Source organism: Canis lupus, chromosome 20 (assembly GCF_011100685.1).
Source record: "Canis lupus familiaris isolate Mischka breed German Shepherd chromosome 20, alternate assembly UU_Cfam_GSD_1.0, whole genome shotgun sequence".
Lineage (NCBI taxonomy): Eukaryota > Metazoa > Chordata > Mammalia > Carnivora > Canidae > Canis > Canis lupus.
The window spans coordinates 51,573,940-51,598,430 of record NC_049241.1 but is presented as its reverse complement, the minus strand read 5'-3'; the positions used below and the strand labels follow the sequence as shown (position 1 = coordinate 51,598,430).

Here is a 24,491-nt window from a genome sequence, read left to right as displayed (position 1 = left end):
CCTGAAATCACAACCTGAACCAAAGCCAAGAGTTGATCACTTATCCAACCAAGCTATCCAGGTGCCCCTAGCGAGTTATTTTTAATGGGAACAGTTTCATTTGGGGATGATAAAGTTTTGGAGATGCGTGGTGGTAATCGTTGCACAATAATGTGAATGTACTTAATGCCAATGAATAGTACCCTCAAAAAAGGATAAAGAAAATTTTTATGGTATGTACATTTTATCACCATAAAAAACAAAAAACAAACAAAAAACAAAACAACAACAACAACCAAAAAAAAAAAAAAAACGACAGCAAGGCCACATTGCCATCAGTTAACACCGGAGGCCTCTAGAGAAAAGCATGACACTACGTTTTATGTGCACTTGTCCAGGAGAATCTGAAGGGAAACATTTTTACTCCATAGTTTTCTGAATTATTTCAATGTAAACAACAAAAACAACATATCCATGCATCACTTGTGTAATCAAGAAAAATTAAAGTCAGGGCACATGTGTGGTTAAGCACCTGCCTTTGCCTTGATTCATGATCCCAGGGTCCTGAAATCCAGCCCCACATCAGGCTCCTTGCTCAGCAGGAGTCTGCTTCTCCCTCTCCCTCTGTTCTTTCTCCTCTTTCTCTCTAAAATAAATAAAGTATTAAACAAAAAATTTTATCTTTAAAAAATATGATTTTTTAAAAAGAAAAAGTACAAAAATACCACACATAGCTGAAAGCATCACCTCTGCACACAGCTAATCTCACTGATCCAAGTGACTTTTACCACCTCACCTCCCCCACACACACCAAACACCTTTCATCTGGAGCCCTGCCAACAGCCTACTCTAGACCCACTCATTACTGATTACAGATTCATATTTCATCTATTCTCCAGCTTTCTTTTCAACCAAGGAAGAGATTTTTATTTTATTTTCAAAGATTCATCTATTTATTTGAAAGAGCTGAAGAAAGAAAATCTCAAGCAGACTCCCCACTGAGCACAGAGCCCAACACAGGGCTCCTTCTCACAACCCTGAGCTGAAACTAAGAGTTGGATGCTCAACCAGCTGAGCCACCCGGGGGCCCCGGTTAGTTTTTAAATCAAACATCTGTGGCCTTAGGAAAGGCACCCACATACATTACCCTACATTGAGATTTTGGTTTTTTTTATTTTTTTTTATTTTTTATTTATTTATGATAGTCAGAGAGAGAGAGAGAGAGGCAGAGACATAGGCAGAGGGAGAAGCAGGCTCCATGCACCGGGAGCCGGACGTGGGATTCGATCTCAGGACCCCGGGATCACGACCGGAGCCAAAGGCAGACGCTCAACCACTGAGCCACCCCAAGAAAAATTCTTAAAAGGTAAATATGAGGGGATCCCTGGGTGGCTCAGTGGTTAATGTTGATAGGCCGACCCTCAGCCCCTGAGCCACCAGGCGCCCCTCATTTTATTTCCTTGATTACACTCACTTATCGGCACTCACGTTATATTCCTGAGGAAGCCTTTTCCCAAACGAATTTATCAAACGTAATTAACTGGAAAAAAAAAAGTTTTAAGAGATTCTCAGCTCAATTCTCACAAAAGCAAGCCGCGAGTAAACTTCTCTTGCATTAGGAAGGCAGAAGGGGACGTCCTTGATGTGAATTTCACCAAGACCTGTTCCCCCGCCGAAGCCAACGGCCTCCGCAGCTCAGGAAAACCGCAGGACGCCAAAGAGGACCAGCCGCCGACAGGTGACCGCCCAGCCCGCGAGGCCCCGCCCCCTCCCCGAGGGACCGCCCCGCGTGACCACGCCCCCTGGCACGCCGCTGGCCCGCCCTCACTAAGGCCCCGCCTCCCCGGCCCCCTGCTCTCACCCGGGGCACCATTTACCCCCTCACTGAGACCCCGCCTTCCGGGAGCCCCGCCTCCAGGGACCCCGCCCTCCCGGCCCCTGTTTGCTCACCCTCACTGAAGCCCCGCCTGCCCAGAGCCCCGCCTCCTCACTTTCGTCGACGCCCCGCCCTCTAGGGGGGCCCTCCTCCCAGCTCCCGGCGGGACCTTGCACCTGCAGCCGGTCTTCTGTGCTGGAAGCAAATAACGACAAAAACCGTGGTGCGGTTACAGGGAAGATGGCGGCCGCCCCGGGACGCGCACCCCGCTTCCGGTCTCGGGGCTTGGAAAGTAGAAGGCCCCGGCAGGGCCCGCGGGAGGGGCGGCGGCTGCGTCCTCTGGCCTCCGTGCGGAGGCCCTAGGTCGCCCCCGCTTCCATCCCCCCACCCCTCCTCCGCTCCACTCTCCCCTTCCACCCTTTCCCTCTCCACCCCTTCCTCCCCTGCCCACCGCCTACCGTACGGGGTGGGGGCGGGACCAGAATGCTCCGGAGTTTTGTGAGGGGAGCCCGGTCCCCTCCACCCCGCACCTGCCCGGCAGCTTCCGCTCAAAAAATACTGTTCTCTTGAGTTCTCGCAGCTGGCTTCAAGGATGTACTAACCTTAGGGGTGCTTTGTTATGCAGCAGTAGATAACCGATACATCCCCTCTCACGATTCTTTTTCTTTTTTAAAGATATAGGGCAGCCCGAGTGGCTCAGCGGTTTAGCGCTGCCTTCAGCCCAGGGCCTGATCCTGGAGACCCGGGATCGAGTCCCACATCGGGCTCCCTGAATGGAGCCTGCTTCTCCCTCTGCCTGTGTCTCTGCCTCTCTCTCTCCCTCTCATGAATAAATAAATAAAATCTTAAAAAAAAAAAGATATTGTTTACTCATTCACGAGACACAGAGCGAGAGGGAGGCAAAGGGAGAGGCAGGCTCCTCTTGGAAGAGAGAGGCTGACGCTGGTCTCCATCCCAGGACCATGGGGTCACAACCTGAGCGGAAGGGCACATGCTCAGCCCAAAGAGCCACCCAGGTGCCCCCTCCTCACTCTTCTTGAAAAACACTCTTGTCCGTTCTCAGTAGTTTTTCAGTATTATCTTTGAGTTTGTCTTACATTTCCCATTAATCTTGGGATTGATGACTTTATTTAAACTTGTCTGTTTTTATATGACAAATAATAAAGGATGTTTAGATTTAGGTATGAACAGGTTTAGATCTTTTATGTATCGCGTTTGCTGGTTTTAGTTTGATGTAGTTACCCTCATTTCCCTCAGTAATGCTTTTCCTTTCATTCATTCATCAACTTGAGTCATACCTTCAGAACTTTATTTTTTGGGGGGAAGAGGACAGATGGTAGAACAAACATGCAAGAAAACATGTCGGTGCCACATTGGAATATTTCTAGTATATTTACAAACTGAATCCTGTAGAGATTCATTAGTTACTTTTTAAAAAAGATTTTATTTATTCGAAAGAAACAGAGAGAGAGACAGAGACATAGGCAGAGAGAGAAGCAGGCTCCACGCAGGGAGCCCGATGTAGGACTAGATCCCAGGACTCTAGGACCACGCCCTGGGCCAAAGGCAGGCACCAAACCGCTGAGCCACCCAGGGATCCCCTCATTAGTTATTTTTAAACCATGTTTTAAAAATAAGAAATACTATTTTTAAAAAGTTTTGACCTTAAAAATAAAGCTTATTTTACCAGCAAAATTGGGTTCATTCAGAAATAGCCAAGAATTACAATTTGAGACAAGCAAACTGTGGCAAAAACCATAGGCTAGTCCAGCAAAGGAGAGGAATGTTATTCACGGAAAAGAAGGAATAAGCTAGGAGAAGTTGTTTTGAACAAAAGTCAATTGGATAAAAGCAAGATTTGAGAGTGATGAGGAGTTTCTCATTGGCTAAGTTGCCTGGGGAGTCAATTTCTTGTAGGAGACGCAATGCACATCTTTTCCTATTTGGGACCTGGAATTGCCAGTTCTTCCTATGGTTAACGTGACATGGTAGAGCGTGAGACCTAGCTCTTCTGGCCTCCTGACTCCACTTTAGTGAGGTTTCCTTTTATTAATTTTCACAACAGGAAACAAATTTATAGTTTAAATTTTATTTTATTTTAAAAAATCTTATTTATTTATTTATTTTTATAAATTTATTTTTATTGGTGTTCAATTTGCCAACATACAGAATAACACCCAGTGCTCATCCCATCAAGTGCCTCCCTCAGTGCCTGTCACCCAGTGATCTTATTTATTGTTAAAGGTTTTATTCTTATTTAATTTTTTAGAGAGGAAGAGACAGAATCTTCAGTAGGCTCTATGCCCAGCACAGAGCCTGACCTGGGCTTGACCCCAAGATCATGACCTGAACCAAAACCTAGAGTTGGACACTTAAGGACTGAGCCACCCAGGCACCCCCCAAAGATTTTATCTTTAAGTAATCTCTACAACTAACATGGGGCTCAAATTTACAAGCCCAAGGTCAAGAGTAGCACTCCACTGACTGAGCCAGCCAGGTGCCCCAAAATTTTATTTTTAAGTTATCTCTACATCTAACATGGGGCTCAAACTTACAACCCCAAGATCAAGAGTTGCATATTCCACTGACTGAGTCAGCCAGGTGGCCCTAGAGTTTAAATTTTAAACAACTTTTAAAATGAAAACCCCCACAACCCATGTACCCTTTCTCAATCACGAACTCCTGGCTCCCCACTTAAAAAAGGAGCAATATCCTCATTTTCTATGGTTACCACTTCTTTGCCTTTTTTTATACTTGTACCACCTAAGTATTCATTTCTGATTACTACAGTTTAATTTCATATGTTTTTGGCTTACAGAAAATGAATCATACAGGGTTTTTTAAATGTTTTGTGGGATTCATGCATATTACTGTGTATACTTCTGTTCATTCATGATAATGTATAGTATTACATTATTACTTTGAATATGCTGCAGTCTATTTCCCATTTTAGTGATGATGGGCTTTATTTTTTTTTTTAATTTTTTTTATTTATTTATGATAGTCACACAGAGAGAAAGAGACGCAGAGACATAGGCAGAGGGAGAAGCAGGCTCCATGCACCAGGAGCCCAATGTGGGATTTGATCCCGGGTCTCCAGGATCGCGCCCTGGGCCAAAGGCAGGCGCCAAACCACTGCGCCACCCAGGGATCCCTGATGATGGGCTTTAAATTGTTTCTAGTTCGGGGCTGTTTCAGATCATGCTTATCTGAATATTCTTGTACTAGTATGTATCTCTTGATGCCTGTGTGCAAGCATTCCTATTTTTTTAAGCACTCCTATTGTATACATTTCAAAGAATAGAATTAAAAGAGTCCCTGGGTGTACATATCCTCCACCATAATTGATGTGTTTTCTAAATGGATTATATTAGTTTTCCGTGCTGTTTAACAAAGTACTATAAACTCTGTGGCTTACAACATAATCTCAGTTTCTATGATTTAGCTAGGTTATCTGTGTTAGAGTTTCACAAGGCTGAGTTCAGGCTATCCAGGGCCAGGTCTTCATTAGTTACTCAACTGGGGAATAAGGATCTACTCTAAACTCCATCAGCTTATTGGCAAACTTAATTTCCTTTTGGCTGTACTATTTGACCAGAACAAAGGCAAGAGAAATGTAGCTAAAATTAAGTCTCCTTACAACTTGCAGCCCACTAATAAATCCCTGAGATATGCAGAGCATTGACATTCCTCAAGGCTGTTTGGCTGTTTTATTACTGATGTCTCATTAGAGACTAAAAGCAACCTTATCTTAATAGCTAGCCCTCCAAGAAGGCTAAAGACCTTGCTTTTAACATGCACAAATTCCTTAGAGACTTACATTATCCCTAACCCCCACCAACTAAAAAGTATACAATCAATTACTCCTCATAATCGCAGTGCAGCTCTTTCTGCCCATAGGTTCCCATGCTATGATAAAAGCACCTTTTTGCACAAGAAGGTCTCAAGAATTCTTATTTGTTCACTGGCTCCACATCACTATTCATGAAAGCCTGCTTCTTCAATGCCAGCAATAGAAAGGAAGACTCTAGGGATGACAGTCTGCTAGCAAGTTTTATATAATGCAGTATAATTACAACAGTGGCATCCCATCATCTCTGCCATATTATATTGGTTAGAAAGAAATGATTGTGCAAATGTATACTCCCACACAGTGCATGAGCATTACTGTTCTGCATCCTTATCCATACTTGGTATTGTCAGCCTATAATTTTCAGCACTGTATTAGGTGTGTACTAGCATCTCCAGATGGTTTTATTCCCATTACACAAATCACTGAAACTGAGCATCTTTTCATATGTTTATTGTTTGGAAACCTTTTGTGAACTGCCTACTCAAGGCTCTCACACTTTTTTCCTTTGGAATTTTTGTCTTTTTCTTTTTTAAAAAAATATTTTGTTTATTAATTCATGAGAGACAGAGAGAGAGAGAGGCAGAGATACAGGCAGAGGGAGAAGCAGGCTCCATGCAGGGAGCTCGATGTGGGACTCCATCCCGGGACTCCATCCCAGGACTCCAGGATCATGCCCAGGGCCAAAGGCAGGTGCTAAACCACTGAACCACCCAGAGATCCCATTCTTCTTATGATAATGTAGAAGTGTTCCATTTACCTGGACAGCAGTTCTTTTTCAGATATATATATTTCATATATTTTATCCCTCATTATAGCTTATTTTCCCTTTCATAATGGTGACTTTTTAAAGATTTATCTATTTATTTGAGAAAGAGAGAGAGAAAAAGAGCAGTGGGGAGGACCAGAGGGAAAGGGAGAGAGAGAGAATCTCAAGCAGACTCCCCACTGAGCTTGCTGAAGCAGGGCTCAATCTTAGGACCCTGAGATCATGATCTGAGCTGAAATCAAGAGTCAGATACCTAACTGACTGATCCAACCAGGCATCCCATGGTTTCTTTTTGATAGAGTTCTTTACTGCCAACAGATCTGTCTTTAATGTTATGGTTTCTATTATTTCCTTATCTATAAATTGCCTATATCCATGCCAGTTTTTTTAAAGATTTTATTTATTTGAGAGAGAGTGAGCATGAGAGAGAGAGAGAGAGAGAGAGAGAGCGAGCATGAGCAGGGGGAAAGGGTAGAGGGAGAGGGAGAAGTAGACTCCACACTAAGCAGGGAGCCCAATGCGGAACTTGATCCCAGGACCTTGAGATCATGACCCAAGCTAAAGGCAGACACTTAACCAACTGAGCCACCCAGGCACCCTCCATGCCAATTTTCTTTTTTTTTTTTTTTTTTTTTTTTTTTTTTTTTTTTTTTTTTTGCCATGCCAATTTTCTATTGAATTGCTTGCCTGTTGTCATTGACACATAGGAGTAAGTGGTATTTCCTGGATTTATTCCTTCATCTTTTTTTATATTACATATGCCTTCTGGCTTGCTTCCTATATTTCAATTCTATATTAAATTTTGATGCAGCCAGATATTTTTTGTATTTACATATTTTCTTGAGAGTGAGTGTGCCCAAGAGGTGGGGGAGGGGGGAGAGAGAGAGTCTTAAGCAGGCTCCACACCCAGTGCAGAGCCAATATCATGCTCAATCCCAGAACCCTGAGATCATGACCTGAGCTAAGTCAGGAGTCAGCCACTTAACCAGGTGAGCCACCCAGGCGCCCCTCCTTTTTTATTTACATCTTAAACAGGATTTCCATAAACAATATATCCCCCAAGTGTATTGATTGAGCTTTCTCCCTAATAATTTAATATCCAAATTTTCAAGTATATTGCAATTTTTAGGAATTTCATAGTTACACCTTATGAGCATCACCTAGATTGTACCATTAGCATTTTCCTATAAATGCATTATCACATATTTATCCATCCTTCCATCTACCCATCCAACTTTTTTTACATGATTTTCAAAGTAACATTTGACATCAGTACCTATCTTCCCGTATTTTTCAATATATATATATCAACTACAGCTTAATATTTGCATACAACATTTTTTGAGGAAAAATTTACATAAAGTGAAATTAAATCTAAAGTGTATGTTACTTGAGTTTTGATAAATACATCTATGCCATCCAAATGTCTCTCAAAATATAGTTATCCTCACTTAAGGAAGTTCTTATCCCTTTGCACCCAAAACTTCCCCCCAACCACTGTTCTTCAGTTTTGCACTACAGATTACTTTTTTTTCCTCAGAACTCCCATCTAAATAGAATCATATAATATATACATTTGTGCAAGGCTTCCTTCACGCAGCACATTTAAGATCATCCATACTTGAATCCTTTTAACAGTTCTCATTTAAAATACAGAAGGCAGGGGCCCCTGGGTGGCTCAATGATTGAGCATCTGCCTTTGGCTCAGGTCCTGATCCCGGGGTCTGGGATTGAGTCCTGCAATTGGCTTCCTGCAGGGAGCCTGCTTCTCCCTCTGCCTTTGTCTCTGCTTCTCACCATGTGTCTCTCATGAATAAATGAATACAATCTTTTTTTAAAAAAAGGTCGTATATTTCAGTTAGGTTTACTCCTAGACACTATATATACATCCTTTTAATTGCTTCATTTCCCATTTGTTTGTTTTTGGGGAGGTCTGAGAGATGAGGGACATGCTTTGATTTAAATCACAGATGTAAATCAAAGTATCCAGGCAATACAGGAGATGCCAAAAATATACATTCCTTTCATTTTCCCCATTTATGAAAAGTGAAGCAGTATACAAATATTAGCAACTTCTCACTATTCCTGAGAGGGCAAAATAATCTACCTGACAAATACGGTGACGTGCTGCCATCTTCTGGGAAGTAAGGGTATTACTGTCTCAAGCAGCTGTTCTTGAAACCGACCCTAAAACTGCTTCCCTATTGGGAAGTTCTGTGAAAATTAATAAAAGGAAACCTCATTTAGAAGGGATTCGGGAGACAGGCAGGGAGAGCTTTATGCCCAGCACTAGTTGTCACTTGCAAATCGAACAGGAAGAGAGGGACCAAGTGGATCTAATTTACTATCCCTGCAGAAGGCAGGAAGATTTCTTCCTCCCCCAGCAATAGCTCAACCAATGAGAAGCCACTCTATTTCAAATGCCCGGTTTATTTCAATGGACTTTTAGATCGTAACAGCCCCTCCCAAGTCCCCCTTTCTCCTCTATTAAAAAAAAAAAAAAAAAAGATACCCTACTATGTTGTTGGCACTTACCTATGTTTGTTTGTTTGTTTGTTTGTTTGTTTTTACCTATGGTTTTGCCAAAGTTTGCTTGGGCCTGGGGTTGCAATTTTTTGCTATTTGTAAATAAGCCTAAATTTTTGCTGGTAAAATAACCACCAATTTTATTGTTTTGTTTTTTCAAAGATCTTATTGATTTACTCATGAGAGACACACAGAGAGAGGCAGAGACACAGGCAGAGGGAGAAGCAGACTCCATGCAGGAAGCCCAATGGGGGACTCGATTCCAGGACCCCGGGATCACGACCTGAGCCAAAGGCAGATGCTCAACCACTGAGCCACCCAAGAGCCCCCACTAGTTTTATTGTTAAGGTCAACACTTCTCACTTGAAAGAGCATTTTCCCATACCATTATCCCTTTGGTTATAACATCTGCCTGGTGTTTGAGGTCAAGAGGAACAATGGTTTGACAGATGAGAAAACTAAGGCCCAGAATCATGTGCATACAGTATTTCCACTTCACTCCCAGCAATCTGGTTGAAGGAATTTAGGGAAAGACTGAATTTCTGGGGTGAGAATGCAAAGGCCCTAAAGTAGGAGAGGTTTAGCCTCTAAATGGGAGAAGCCCAGTGTCTAAAATGTTTGAAGTGAGTTGGGCAAGATGGAGACTAGCTGGAAGTGAAGTCAGAGAAGCAATAGAATCAGATCATACAAGGCCATCTGGGCAAATGTAAGAATGGTGGATTTTACCTGAGTGCAATGGGGGTACCCCTGAAGGGTTTTGAGCTGTAGGAGCAACATTATCTGATGTGTATTTTTTTTTAAGATTGTATTTATTTATTCATGAGAGACACACAGAGAGAGAGGCAGAGACACAGGCAGAGGGAGAAGCAGGCACCATGCAGGGAGCCTGACGTGGGACTCAATTAGGGGTCCCCAGGATCAGGCCCTGGACTGAAGGCGGCACTAAACCGCTGAGCCACCTAGGCTGCCCTGATGTGTATTTTTTTTTTTAAGTTCTCCTTGTCTGTTGTGTGACTCTAGGGATGCAAAGATAGAATCAGGGAGGACAACTAGAAAGTTAAGGCAATAATCCCAATGACAGATGGAGATAGCTGAAAGATGGCCAGGGAGAATGGAAGGAGTGGGACCAGCTCTGATGCTAAAATTAAGATAGAGCTGATGGCTATCTGCTGATGGATTTGTGTAGTTTTAGGGCAAGGACTCAAAAATGACTCAAAGAATTTTTGTTTGTTTATCATTGTCAAAAATAATTCTGGATATTGGTAAAGAGAGACTTCATTCAAAAGGATTTTTGCAAGAGGGAGAAAAGGTCTATTGAAATAAGAACACTCCAACCATAAGATCTATAAGTATATTAAAGGTTAGTTAGAAAAAGGCTGTTCTTGTGTAGGAAGGAGTAAGTGAGCCCAGGGAACATCTTTTTAAGGAGGTGCAGTGCAAGTGCCTGACATTAAGCTTTTAATTAAAGAGGCATCCATTTTGCAAAGCTGAGTAAAGGAAATCTCACTTAAAACGGAGTCAGGAGGGACACCTGGGTTGCTCAGTGGTTGAGCATCTGCCTTTGGCTCAAATCGTGATCCCAGGATCCTGGGATCGAGTCCCACATCAGGCTCCCTGTGGGGAACCTGCTTCTCCCTCTGCCTGTGTCTCTGCCTCTCTCTCTCTCTCTCTCTCTCTCTGTGTGTGTGTGTGTGTCTCTCATGAATAAATAAATAACATCTTTAAAAATAAAATGAAATAGAGTCAGGAGTAGGGCACCTGGGTGGCTCTGTTGGTTAAACATCCAACTCTTGATCTCAGCTCAGGTCTTGATCTCAGGGCCCTAAGTTTAAGCCCCATGTTGAGCTCCATGCTGGGTATGGACCCCACTTAAAAAAAAAAAAAAAAAAAAAAAAGAATAAAGGAAAATGGAGTCAGGAGGCCAGAAGGAGTAGTATACCCCCTCTTGTGGCCCTTTGCAGAACTAATGGGAAGAGACTACCTTGTATTCTCAACAAGCAGCCTGTACCTTTACTATACCAGCAGTTGGAGGGAAGACTTTTTTTCCTAGCTCAGCAATAGCCCAGCCAATGAGAGCCTTGCACACCTCAGCCAACGAGAAGCCATATACTTCAAACTCTCCGTTTACTCCAATGGACTTTTTGCTTCTAACAACCCCTCCCAAATTCCCCCTTTCCTCTGTAAAAGAGCATTCCTCTCCTTTGTTCTCCAGACTTGCCTATGGTTTTGCCATAACCTGCATGTCCTGAAGTGTAATTCTGTTATTCCTGAATAAACCCATTTTTTGCTGGGAAAATAACTGTTTTATTTTTATGGTTAACAAAATTCATCAATAAAGAGTGAATCCACAAAACCCTAGGGCCTCCACCCCCTTAACCACCAATAAAGACAGAACCCCCAGGTCTATGTGCTCTCTCTCTCTCTTTCTTTTCTCTCTTTCCTGGCAATCTTGGGTATGCCATGTTCCCTCCAAAACTTGTGAGTAATAAATCTTATTTTTCAAAGTTATCTGATACTTGTTGCTAAGGTGTGTCTTGCAATCATAATAAGAACCACAAGGTTGTGGTTCAGTCAGGGCAGTGTCTGTGGTGGCTTGCTGCCAGTAGTAGGGGCCCAGATGAGTGCTCCAGGCATTCCTAGCCAATAGCATCACTATTACAGGCTGAGATGGACACAAAACAGATATCCATCTATCTTAATCCATTAGGGAGAAAATGTCATTCCTCTGGCTTTCCACGTCCAAGGAGCACAAACGTCAGCTGATGTGACTTCTGCACGTACACACTCATAATCTTTATAGCATGTTTGGAAGAAGGAACTGAGTGTTTTCAAATCTTGGCCTTTCTCTCTCTCTTTGGGAGTCAGTAGGACTCCAGAGGAGGGCTGGACCAGGCTGGGGCCATACACTAAGCATCCAGAGGAGCTTTGTGGTTCACCAGTTGGACCATGCCTGAGTGCATTTGGCAAATGCAACAGTGAAACATCAGAAGGCCAACAAGGCATAGCAAAGCCATCATGCTTCAGTTTAGGCTTTGTTACTCATAACACTGATGTTTTCATCTCTAACTCCCGTGATTGGTCTCAAACTCAGAACGGACATTAAGAGATGTCACTGACTAGGGTGTGTGATGGCTCAGTTGGAAGAGCACACAACTCTTGATCCTGGGTTCATAAGTTTGAGCCCCACATTAAGTCTAGAGATTACTTAAAAATAAATTAATAAACTCTTTAAAAAAAGTAACATCTTTGATTTTTCTACAAAGTCCCAACAGTAGACAAAATTCTAGAAGATTATACATCTAACTTCTCATGGTAATTCCCTCGGGGGCCTGGGATTAGAAAGAGGTTCACTTTCTATAATGTTTTTTATAAGATTTTATTTAATAAATAAAAGACAGGGATCCCTGGGTGGCTCAGTGGTTTAGCGCCTGCCTTCAGCCCAGGGTGTAATCCTGGAGTCTTGGGATCGAGTCCCACATCGGGCTCCCTGCATGGAGCCTGTCTTCTCCCTCTGCCTCTCTCTCTCTCTCTCTCTCTCATGAATAAATAAATAAAATCTTTTAAAAAATGATAATAATAATAAATAAAAGAGCACAAGTGGGGGAGGGGCAGAGGGAGAGGGAGAAGCAGACTCCCCAATGAGCAAGGAGCCCTACTAAGGGCTTGATCCCAGGACCCTGGGATCATGACCTGAGCCAAAGGCAGATGCTTAAGCTACTGAGCCATCCAAGCACCCCTCACTTTCTATGTTAAAATTCTTCACAAGCATATGTTATTTTTTATATCAGGAAAAATTATTTTAATAAAAACGTATGTTTAAACGCAAATACCCACCAAAAGACGAGTAAGTAACAAATTGTACTAACACATCCACATGACAGAATTCCACTCAGGAACAAAGTTTAATTCCTAAACACCTTGGATGAATCTGAACATCATTACAGTGAGTGAACAAAAAGACACCTCCCCACACACAAAGTATATAATACATGATTCTACTTACGTAAAATTCTAGGAAAATAAAAATAATCTGTAGTGACAGAAAGCAGATCAGCGTTTGCCTGAGAACATGGGTGGAGGAAGGGAGGGTTAAAAGGAGCCACGAGGAAACCTTAAGGGGTTATGGAAATACGTGTTATCTTTTTTTTTTAATCGTTAAATCTTTATTTAAAAGTTTTTTTATTTATGTTAGTCACACAGAGAGAGAGAGAGAGAGAGAGAAAGGGAGGCAGAGACATAGGCAGAGGGAGAAGCAGGCTCCATGCACCGGGAGCCCGATGTGGGATTCAATCCCAGGTCTCCAGGATCGCGCTCTGGGCCAAAGGCAGGCGCTAAACCACTGCACCACCCAGGGATCCCAGATATGTGTTATCTTGATTGTGGTGATGGTTTCACAAGTGAACACATGTGTTAGGACTCATCAAATTATGCGCCTAAATATGTGCTGCTTGTTTGTGTGAATTATACCTCAATAGAGATCTTCATTGGGCTGCATGAAGGACTGAGCATAGTACCTGACACAAAATAGACACTCAATGTTAGCTATTGTGATTATCCTTTACTTTCAAAGGGGGCTTATTAGTCATTTTCCCCAATATTTTGTGGTGCTTTGACACCTTAGGGCCTTGCAAACCTGGGTAAGGACCACCCCTTGAGGAGTGCCTTTGAGCACACTTTCATATGCAAACTGACCAATCCAACTACCTCCTTGATCTTAGTCTTACACAGCAAATCAATATTCCCTCTGCCCTAAATCACCCCAGGACCAAGTAATAGACAACTAGGGACCACCTCTCGCACCTAGAGCCCACCAAAATTATTCAAACTAGCCAAATCTAAACTTGTTCAGCTAGACTACCCTGCCTTGCCTGGTAATAAAGGCTCATGTCTGTGCTTTCCCATTACCCTTGCCTCCTACAGACCCTGTTTTTTTCCCCCATAGTGGCTCTGTACGGAATAAGCCCCTTCCTCTTGGGAAGTGTAAGTAATAGTCTTCTTTCAAAGGCAGTTGTCTCTGTGTCTATCTCCATGCATGAATAAAACAAGCCTGGGACACCTGGGTGGCTCAGTGGTTGAGTATCTGCCTTCAATTCAGGTCGTGATCCTGGGGTCCTGGAATGGAGTTCTGCATCAAGCTCCTCCCAGAGAGCCTGCTTCTTCCTCTGCCTGTGTCTCTACCTCTCTCTGTGTGTCTCTAATGAATAAATAAATAAAATATTTAAAAATAAATAAAACAAATCTCCGGTACATTCAATACAAAGGGCATCCTCAAGCCCCCAACCCCTTACCCAGGAGAAGGCAGCAGTCAGGGGTGGAAGGAGCTCTGTCTTATGTCCCATAACCCTACCACCCCCTCAGAGTTAGCTAAGCCCAGGAAAGGGGTCACTAAAGTTCAGTATACCTGGAAGAAAGACACCACTAACCAATGGCATGCTGAAGCCAGCTCATGCCAGCTCAGGAGGGCCCATTGCTAAACTTGCAGGAGTTTTGAGAGCCCGTTGTTAGTCTGTTGGTCACTTGAAACCAGCCATGATGGGATACTTACACCACAGAAGTTGGCAAACATTACAAATTAGGGCTCCTCCTCCCCCATCACTACTTGCTAGTGCTGACTACGAAACAGTTCCACGTATTCCACTACTTCCAATTTCATGCCTGTTGCTCCATTTCTGCAGGAAAAACAAGAAGAAAGGAAAGAAGGAAACTATTTTTCCACCTCAAGCAGCTCCAGGTAGGGCATCAGCGACCTATTCCAGGACGACCGGCAGAGCCCAGTGTAAGAGTGGGGTTGGCCACTCCATCATACTCCCCACAACAGACCTCAGGTCTCCAGATACCCTCAAAACAGATCCCATTCCTCAACCTGAGACCTCTCCAGTCCCAACACCCCAGCCTGCATCAGTCTAGTTCCCCAGGTGCCCTGGGCTGGAACTGCCATATCTGACCATGGCGTGGGACAAGTAGACTCTGACCATGGCCACACTGGAAGTACTCATCCCATAGTCCCCATATGGCCTGATGGAGAATCTCCACTCCACCTGCTAGTGGGAAAGCATGAGACACCCAGATCCTCTGATAAGGGAGCTTGAGACAAGGAATGAAGGGTACCAGCTCAGCCCCGTTTTCTCTTCTAGCTCTGCCCACCACAGGGCTGGGCTGGTGGGCAGGTGGCGAACCTGTGGAGTCACACACGCCCTCCTACCCGGCTCAGATCAGAAGTAACTCTCATCTCAAGGGACTACGTTCCTGATCACTATCAGCCTGCCACCTGTTTCTTTCAAGTGGCTCAGACTTAGCAGGCAGGAATTGCTACTTACTGAACCCCTAAAACCTGCACCATCTGTGGGGACCCTCCAACCTCACCCCTTCAGCTCTGACTTAACTTCCCACTGCTCATCACTTGTTCTTTCAGCCACACGGTTCCTCCTAATCCTGAAAAATGTCAAGCTTATCCCCCATCTCAGTGTTTTGGTCTTTTCTTTTTCCCAGTGCTTCCCAGAGTGGGTTCCTCATCACCTCTCAGGTCTCCAAACTTGAGTGGCTGGCCCCGCCCACTCTAACAGACACAAGCATGCCCATCATGTGAACCTGGTTTATTGTCTCTAAAATTATTCCAAAAAAAAAAAATAAATAAATAAAATAAAATAAAATAAAATAAAATTATTCCATCAACGCATTCACTCGATCGCCCTACCTTCTACTCAGGGCTTGTTTTGTTCACTGCTGTGGCCCCCGGGCCTAGAACAGTGCCTGTGGTATAGCGTGCAGTCAAGAAACATTTGTTGAATAAACCAAACGCTTTTTTGAAAAAAAATTATTTTTCTTTAATAGCAAAATAATATATATTGTGGAAAAATCAGAAAATACAGGATACCAAGTACAGAAAATACAACTTAGAACCTTCATTAACACTTTTGATGATGAAAGCATAAGTCTTGCTTGGCTTTCTCATCACGTCTCTCGTGTGCAAGTAGGTATATCAATGGTGTGTCGGTGTGTGGGTGCACATGCATAGGCAGTCTTTCCAAGCCTCCTAAGGGGCCTTGGCCCCTCAGGTCTCCCTAACTCCTAACCCCACCCTTCTGCATCCATCCTGTTCCTGAGAACGACCCTTTATCAAGGACCTTTTTGGCCCAGGGCTGGTAAAGAGTTAAGGCTTTGCAACATAACCATGAGGTAGCTATGATCTTCCCTATTTCCAGATGTGGATACAGGCCCTCTAGGAGGCTGGCTGATGTCACAGGCCAAACAACTGGCAAATAGGGATTCCAAGTGTCTGGAGGCTCCAAGGCCTCAGTTTTCCCTACCTGTGGCTTTGAGGCCCTGTCAGCCTGATTACGGGCCTACTGCAAGGTACCTTTCAGATGATGTGAGGCTCCCCAATAAAAGCCGAGACGGACAGGTGGTACAGTTACATCCACCAGTCCATGGACTCTTTGGGGCAGGCCCTGACAATGACCATACAGTGGGGCAACCCCTTACACAGGATCCTCTCAGCCTCCTGACCCTCCCACCCCAGCCCCTGCAGCTCAAGAACCCTGAGCTTGGGCATGGTGAGGCAGGAGGAGAGGATTTCAGCTGGGGAAGGCATTTCTGGGGTGATGAGAGGGCCTAGCAAGCACAGACTCTCCAGGGCTGGCATGCCCTCCAAGACTGACAGGCCAGGGGCAGAGAGGCCCCTCACGGTCAACCGGATCTTCCGCACATCTCGGAGGTGGCGGCTGATGGCCAGGAGGGTACTGTCAGCCGAGAGGGTACAACCCAGCACCTCCAGCCTCTGCAGGTAGCTCAGCTCCTGGAGGCCTGCATCTAGCCCTGTCTCTGTCACACGGTATGTGCCGCCAAGCACCAATGACCGAAGAGCACGGAAACGTGTCAGGCCCTGCAGGTGCTCATCTCGGAAGGCAGGGACGCGGTCTAGCACGATGCACTCAAGCAAGGGCAGTACAGTGGGGTCCTGCTCCTTCAGGAGCCAGGCCATGGAGATCTCACAGCTGTGCAGCTCCAGGGTCCTCAGGGTGCAGGGCAGGCTGGTGATGGGCACCATGCTCAGGTCGGCCACGTGTAAGCAGAGGCGCTTCAGGTTAGGGCACTTCTGGCCCAGGGCCCTCATCAAGGCAGGGGACAGCTGGGGGGCCTGGGAGCCTGAGAACAGGTAGCCACCCATCCGTAGGGAATAGAGCCGGGATGCCATGTACCTGCGAAGGAGGTGCCACATGACCTTAGGCCGCATCTGTAAGAGCCAGAGATGGGTGTGACAGGGTGAGAGAAATGGAGATTATTCCAAGGCCCCTGGCTGCTTGGAGACAGACAGGCCCCGGATGGGTGGGGCTCTAGTGCTCCCCAGGGCTTCTGCTCTTCCCCTGCCAGCCTGACCCTGCACCTCACAGGAGTAGCAAGAGAATTTAATTCCATCATTTTGATTTCTAGGTTTGAACAAAAACAAGGAAAGAAAAGAGAAGATCATAATAGATTTGTCTTTAGCAACTGAGTGGATTCTCATTATCTGGAGTAAGAAAGCAAAGCGACTCACCAGCATTTTATCCCTTTCTTAATGACCACTGCCAGTAGAAATAAGCAACACAAAATAAAACTGAAAAAGGCTAGAACTGTCCAGAGTAAATTAGAGCCATGTTATAAATAAGAATAATCACAACATAGTAAATGGTGAAAGCTGCAAAAATTAACCCTGGAAAGCTAATTACTAGAAAACAAAATATTGGAAGCACTGTGCATTTTATTGTAGGTACATTTTACCTTTAAAAAAAAAAAAGGCAGAAAAAATGCATAGCATAAACCCTGGAGGTTATTCGAAATTTGGAATCTGGGGCCCCATCCAGTTCACTGAATCAGAATCAGCATTTTAACAAGATCCTTAGGTAATTTATATACACAGGCAAGTCTGAAATATTCCTTTATAACACTTATTTATAATAGTAGAAAGTTGGAAATAACTAAATGTCTGTCAACAGGAAAACAGATAAATTGTGGTATATTCATTTAACACTTTAAAAGGAATGAACTAGATTTACATTCTCAGTCAAAATAAATCTCAAAAGCAATGTTGTGTGAATAAAGCTAGTTGTGGGTGGATATATAATAAGCAGCATTTATTTACCTAAATAGAATACCATTATTTAAATTTTAGGAAAACATTAACAAAATTACATATTGCTTCCCTGCACTCACACAGGAAGGAAATAAAAATGTGAACGGAAGACTACAAACGCATTTTACAATAGTGGCTACCTCTGAGGACAGCTTCAAAAAAATGTAACGAATATATCTATAAATGTCATGTGTATATATATATACGTAAACCTTTGCATGTATGTTTCACATGATGTGCGGCAAAAATGACCAAAGATCAAAGTGGGTTAAATCTGGGTAGGGCAGCCTGGTTGGCTCAGCGGTTTAGCACCGCCTTGGCCCGGACGTGATCCTGGGGACCCAGGACCGAGTCCCGCGACCCTGCATGGAGCCTGTTTCTCCCTCTGCCTGTGTCTTTTTTCTTTTCTTTTCTTCTTTTATTTCTTTTCTTTTCTTTTCTTTTCTTTTCTTTTCTTTTCTTTTTCTTTTCTTTTCTTTTCTTTCTTTCTCCTTTCTTTTTCTTCTTTCTTTCTTTCTTTTATTTTCTTTCTTTCTTTTCTTTCTCTCTCTCTCTCTCTCTCTCTCTCTCTCTCCCCCTCATGAATAAATAAATAAATTCTTAAAAAAAAAAAAAAAAATCTGGGCAGCCCGGATGGCTCAGCGGTTTAGCGCCGCCTTCAGCCCAAGGCGTGATCCTGGAGTCGTGGGATCGAGTCCCACATCAGGCTCCCTGCATGGAGCCTCCTTCTCCCTCTGTGTCTCTGCCTCTCTCTCCCTCTCTCTCTCTCTTTGTCTCTCATGAATAAATAAATTAAAAATCTTAAAAAAAAAAAAAAAGAGAGAGAGAGAAGTCTAGGTGATGATGGGACACCTGGGTGGCTCAGTGGTTGAGCGTCTGCCTTCAGCTCAGGTTGTTGATCCTGGGGTCCTGGGATCCAGGCTCTCACAGGCTCCCCGAGGGGAGCCCAATGCAGGACTTGATCCCAGGATCCTGGGACCACGACCCGAGCTGAAGGCAGATGCTCAACCACTGAGCCAGCCAGGTGCCCAATACATAAAATCTTAAAAAAAAAAAAAAAAAAAAAGAATCTGGGTGATGAATGCCTAGTTGGTTTCAGATATAATCCTCTACACGTTTCTATAATATATTTGAAATAGTTCATGCTAAATAAAACAGGAAAAATAAATACGATGCAAATGGGGAAAAGTGTAAAAAGGTTTGGTTGCGCTACTCAGGAAATAAATTCTGGAAATTAAGTTGAATCTGGAAAATGATTTCTCCAGGAAAACTCATTAATACACGATGTAAGCAACTAACTTTTGTCATATGCTCACTGTGTGCCAGACGCGGCTCTAAGCTCTCTCCCTGCACGATCTCGCTTATCCCCGGTTGGGCGATGGGGAAACAGGCTGAGGAGCAGGCAAGCGACGTTGCCCGACGCGCCCCGGGCTGCCAAGCTCCAAATCCGGGGTTCGAGGGCCAGACGCCCCACCGCGGCCCACGCCCGCCCGGTCGGCCCCGCGTACCGTGTACAGCGTCAGGTCGACATGTCGCCAGAGCCACCGGTCGTCCACCAGCCTCTTCCAGCGGTGACAAACCCTGGGGGAGGGGACCCGCCGTTAGAACAACCCCGGCCCCGGCCCCGGCCCCGGCCCCGGCCCCGGCCCCGGCCTTCCCGCCACCTCCCCGCGCGGGGTGCGGGCCGGCACCTGGAGATGCGGATCCGGTCCCGGACCGGGAGGTAGGAGAAGATCTCCAACAGGACTGAGTCCGGCAGGTCGGCCAAAGTCGCCATGATCCGGCCGACACCCACTTCCGCTGGCGGCTGAGGGGCTTCGGGATCTCGTCCCGGGGAGGCCAGCGGGCGGCGGAGGGCGGGGGTGCCAGCAGAGCGGTGGCCGCCGCCTCCGGCAGCGGACGGACTTTCAGCTTTCCTCCTGCGGGAACATGGTCCGGTCCCAGCGACAGAGCCGCCGCGACCCGGACGGAGCGCGGAGGATGGGGCTGGGAACCAGGCCCGAGCCCGGAAGGCGTGGCTGAAGCTCCGGCGCGGCCCGGAGGCGGGGCCAGGGGCGGTGACGAGGCAGGGGGCGGGGCTAGCCGAAGCTCGGGGCGTTCCGGAGGCGGGGCCAGGGGCGGTGACGAGGCTGGGGGCGGGGCTAGGGCTCGGACCAAACCTGGAAGGCGCGGCTGGGGCGGTGACTAGGGGCCCCGGGGCGAGCCTGGGGAGGTGACGGGAGACCCGGGGCGTGTTTGGGTCGAGGACGAGGCCCTGGAGCGGGATTAAGGGCTGGGACAAGGCTGGGGGCGGGGCTAGGGGCGGGGCGGAGGCTCCGGCGGGGCTAAGGATGGAGATAGAGCCGAGATAAGTGGCTGGGGTGGTGACGGGAGGCCCAGGGGCGGGGCCAAGGGCGGTGACGAGGGGCCGGGGGCGGGGCTACAGCCCCCAGGACCCAGCTGGGAAGGCGCCCTGACAGCGGAGGTGCAGGGTGGGGGGCGGGGAACAACCCGGGGTTGTCCTAAGGGGGAGCGAGGCCCTTTTTTATTTACTAATGCTTTTTGATGCCTATGAACAAGAATAAATTTGTAGAACAGAAATAGTTTAACAAAGGGTGTGTTCAATTTTTCATTTAGATTGATAGTCCCAAATTGTTCTCCACAGAGGCTGAACTGACACTCCCACCAAATATATATTGCTCATTTAAAAAATATATTTTATTTATTTATTCATGGGAGACACAGAAAGAGAGAGAGGCAAAGACACAGGCAGAGGGAGAAGCAGGCTCCATGCAGGGAGCCCAATGTGGGACTCGATCCCGGAACTGCAGGACCACACCCTGAGCGCAAGGCAGGCGCTAAACCGCTGAGCCACCCGGGCTGCCCAAAATAAAATATTTTTTTTTTAAATGAGCAATGGGGATCCCTGCGTGGCTCAGCGGTTTGGCGTCTGCCTTTCGCCCAGGGCGTGATCCTGGAGTCCAGGGATCGAGTCTTATGTCGGGCTCCCTGCATGGAGCCTGCTTCTCCCTCTGCCTGTGTCTCTGCCTCTCTCTCACTCTGTCTCTATGAATAAATAAATAAATCATTTAAAAAAAGATTTTATTTTTAAGTAATCTCTATACCCAACCTGGGTCTTGAACTTACAAGTTGGAGATCAAGAGTCACATATTCTACCCACTGACAGCTACATGCCCATATCACTATTTTTAAGATTTTATTTTCAAGTATTTTCTATGCCCAAGATGGGGCTGGAACCCACAACCCCAAGATCAAGGGTCCCATGCTGCAGACTGAGCCAGCAAGGTACCACCATCATTCACTAAATTAGTAGTTCATTTAAAAATTAGCCGTTTGGGGATCCCTGGGTGGCGCAGCGGTTTGGCGCCTGCCTTTGGCCCAGGGCGCGATCCTGGAGACCCGGGATCGAATCCCACATCAGGCTCCCGGTGCATGGAGCCTGCTTCTCCCTCTGCCTGTTGTGTCTCTGCCCCTCTCTCTCTCTCTCTGTATGACTATCATAAATAAATTTAAAAAAATGTTTTAAAAAATTAGCAGTTTATAAGAACAGCGAAATTTATTCAACATTCCTGTATTGATGAGTATTCAATTTGTTTACAGATTTGTTACCACAAATAATATTGGAGTTAAGAATTCTTTTATCTATCAACCTATCTTATCTATCTATCTTCTTTTATCTATCAACCTATCTTATCTATCTATCTATCTATCTATCTATCTATCTATCTATCTATCTACTTTTTCTATTGGATAAATAACCAGGAACCGATTTGATGGGTCAAAGGACATGTGAAGTTTAAATTGAGGTTTTGCTAAATCACACCCCCAAAAGCCGATAATGGCAACAAATGTTTTCAATACACACATTCACACAGAGTCAGGCAGGAATTGGAGATGTTGAGAACTATTTTAAAAAGAAATGCAAGGAAAAAAAAAAAAAAGAAATGCAAGGGATGCCTGGGTGGCTCAGTGGTTGAGCGTCTGCCTTTCAGGCTGTGATCCCGGGGTCCTGGGATTGAGTCCCACATCGGGCTCCTTGCAGGGAGCCTCTTTCTCCCTCTGCCTATGTCTCTGCCTCTGTGTGTGTGTGTCTCTCATGAATAAATAAATAAAATCTTTTTAAAAATGCAAAACTCATTAAGATGTATACATTAAATGTGTAAAATTTGTTTCAACTATACCTCAATAAAGCTAAAAAAAAAGATAAATCTGTATGCTCGTCCTCATGCTTATCTATAATTAAATAAAAAAGTAAAACACCAGGGTTTTCATCTATCAGATTAAAAAAGATGAAGAAGCTAGAAAATATCCACACTAGCCTTGGTGTGAGGACACAGACCCTTTCAACCCTGCAGAAGGGGCAAAATTGATTCAAACTCTTTGAAGGCAGTTTAGCAATCAGATTGCAGCCTCTGTTGGACCCGACAGTCCCATGTGTAGGATCTCAAATCATTAAAAATAAATAAATAAAACGAGGTAGGTCTTTCTGTGCTATTTGGAACAATCTCCAGAATACTGTTTGCTTTAACTGGAACAATCTCCAGAATACTGTTTGCTTTAAAAAGCAGAAGGTGTAGAGATCAGCATATATAGTTTTATCTCATGGAGATACATATATTTCCAAAAAATGCACACACAATTTATTATGTATTTCACCCTTTATACATGAATGCCTGTATAAAACCTAAATCATTCATAGGGCACCTTGGGACACCTAGGTGGCTCAGCAGTTGAGCGTTTGCCTTCGGCTCAGGTCATGATCCCAGAGTCCCAGGATTAAGTTCCACATCAGGCTCCCTGCATGGAGCATGGAGCCTGCTTCTCCCTCTGCCTATGTCTCTGCCTCTCTCTCTCTCTGTGTCTTTCATGAATAAATAAATAAAATCTTTTAAAAAACCCATAGGGCAGCTGGATGGCTCAGTTGGTGGGGCAAGTGACTGTTGATCTCAGGGTTGTGAATTCAAGCCCCACACTGAGTGTGGAGATTACTTTAAAAACTAAAAAGTCTTAAAACAAAACCAAAAAAACTAAGTCATTCGTTTCTGCCCTTTGACATAACTTAAAATATTGTATGTTACTTGAAAATACAAAGTCTCTACTGAAATGTGTTAATATCTGAAAAGTTTTATAATTTTCTTGGGAGGTTCCATTCCATATCACACGTTTGAAGATGCAGGAACTATCTCTATAAAATGGAAATTTGGGGGGTGCCTGGGTGGCTCAGTTGGTTGAGCATATGCCTTCAGTTCGGGTCATGATCCCAGGGTCCTTGGATCAAGCCCTGCGCTCAGCGGGGAGCCTTCTTCTCCTGTGGCCTGCAGCTCTCCCTGCTTATGCTCTCTGTCAAATAAGTAAAATTGTTTTTGTTTTTTTTAAAGGAAACTTTTAGTGGTAGTTGCCTTTGGGGATGGCTGTGATCTGAAGGCAAGAAGTCTTTATGCTGCCATATATACTTTTATAATGCTTAAATTTTTACCATGTGCAATGTTTATCTTTTAAAAAAATGTAGGGATGCCTGGGTGGCTCAGCGGTTAAGCTTCTGCCTTCGGCCCAGTGCATGACCCTGGAGTCTTGGGATCTAGTCCCACATCGGGCTCCCTGCATGGATCCTGCTTCCCCCTCTGCCTGTGTCTCTGCCTCTGCCTCTCTCTCTGTCTCTCATGAATAAATAAATAAAAATATTTTTAAAAAATAAAATAATTTTTAAAATGTAAGTTCCAGGGATCCCTGGGTGGCTCAGCAGTTTAGCACCTGCCATCCGCCAGGGCATGATCCTGAAGTCCTGGGATCTAGTTCCCTATTGGGCTCCCTGCGTGGAACCTGCTTCTCCCTCTGCCTGTGTCTCTGCCCCCCCCCCTCTCTCTCTGTGTGTGTCTCTCGTGAATAAATAAAATCTTTTTTAAAAAATAAATAATTTAAAAATGTGAGTTCCAAATGTTTATTGATAAGTCAACCCCTTTGGTATTTTTCCTCAGCCAAAGCACAGAAAAAAATGCTTCATGTTTATCAGCCATCCTGCAACTGTGGAAAAACCAAAAGAATCCCACAGAGGCCAAGTCACTTGTCAGGGGGCACAGGCCCAGATCTGATGCCACAGTGTAGCATCTCTACCATACTACCTTGTGCTCTTTCTTTTTTTAAATTTTTTTATTTATTTGTGATAGTCACAGAGAGAGAGAGAGAGAATGAGGCAGAGACACAGGCAGAGGGAGAAGCAGGCTCCATGCACCGGGAGCCCGACGTGGGATTCGATCCCGGGTCTCCAGGATCGCGCCCTGGGCCAAAGGCAGGCGCCAAACCACTGCGCCACCCAGGGATCCCCTTTGTGCTCTTTCAAATAAATAAACTAATCTTTATCTAAATCTTTGTAAAATATTTATTT

General features: G+C 44.9%; 1 protein-coding gene and 1 long non-coding RNA gene across 2 annotated transcripts; one reads left to right on the top strand and one right to left on the bottom strand.

The window, feature by feature from the left end:
* Nucleotides 1–1,603: 1,603 nt before the first annotated feature.
* Nucleotides 1,604–15,583, top strand: LOC119877330. The gene is made up of 3 exons (XR_005375142.1): nt 1,604–1,717; nt 14,676–14,731; nt 15,135–15,583. It is a non-coding gene; the product is annotated as an uncharacterized LOC119877330 (long non-coding RNA).
* A 216-nt stretch (nt 15,584–15,799) lies between these two features.
* Nucleotides 15,800–20,142, bottom strand: FBXL12 (F-box and leucine rich repeat protein 12). Its single transcript, XM_038567376.1, has 3 exons — nt 19,801–20,142; nt 19,618–19,690; nt 15,800–17,233 (listed from the first exon to the last, which is right to left on the bottom strand). The coding sequence occupies exons 1-3, from the start codon at nt 19,884–19,886 to the stop codon at nt 16,412–16,414; spliced, it is 981 nt and encodes a 326-aa protein (XP_038423304.1). The 5' UTR covers nt 19,887–20,142; the 3' UTR covers nt 15,800–16,411.
* Between the last annotated feature and the right edge of the window lie 4,349 nt (nt 20,143–24,491).

Bases quoted from the DNA above. Each gene is read 5' to 3' on its own strand.
- FBXL12 (XM_038567376.1), bottom strand. From the start codon at position 19,886: ATGGCGACTTTGGCCGACCTGCCGGACTCAGTCCTGTTGGAGATCTTC. The intron at 19,691-19,800 runs GTGCCGGCCCGC...CCCCTCCCCCAG, and splicing joins GACCGGATCCGCATCTCCAG to GGTTTGTCACCGCTGGAAGA. The intron at 17,234-19,617 runs GTACGCGGGGCC...TGGCTCTTACAG, and splicing joins TCGACCTGACGCTGTACACG to ATGCGGCCTAAGGTCATGTG.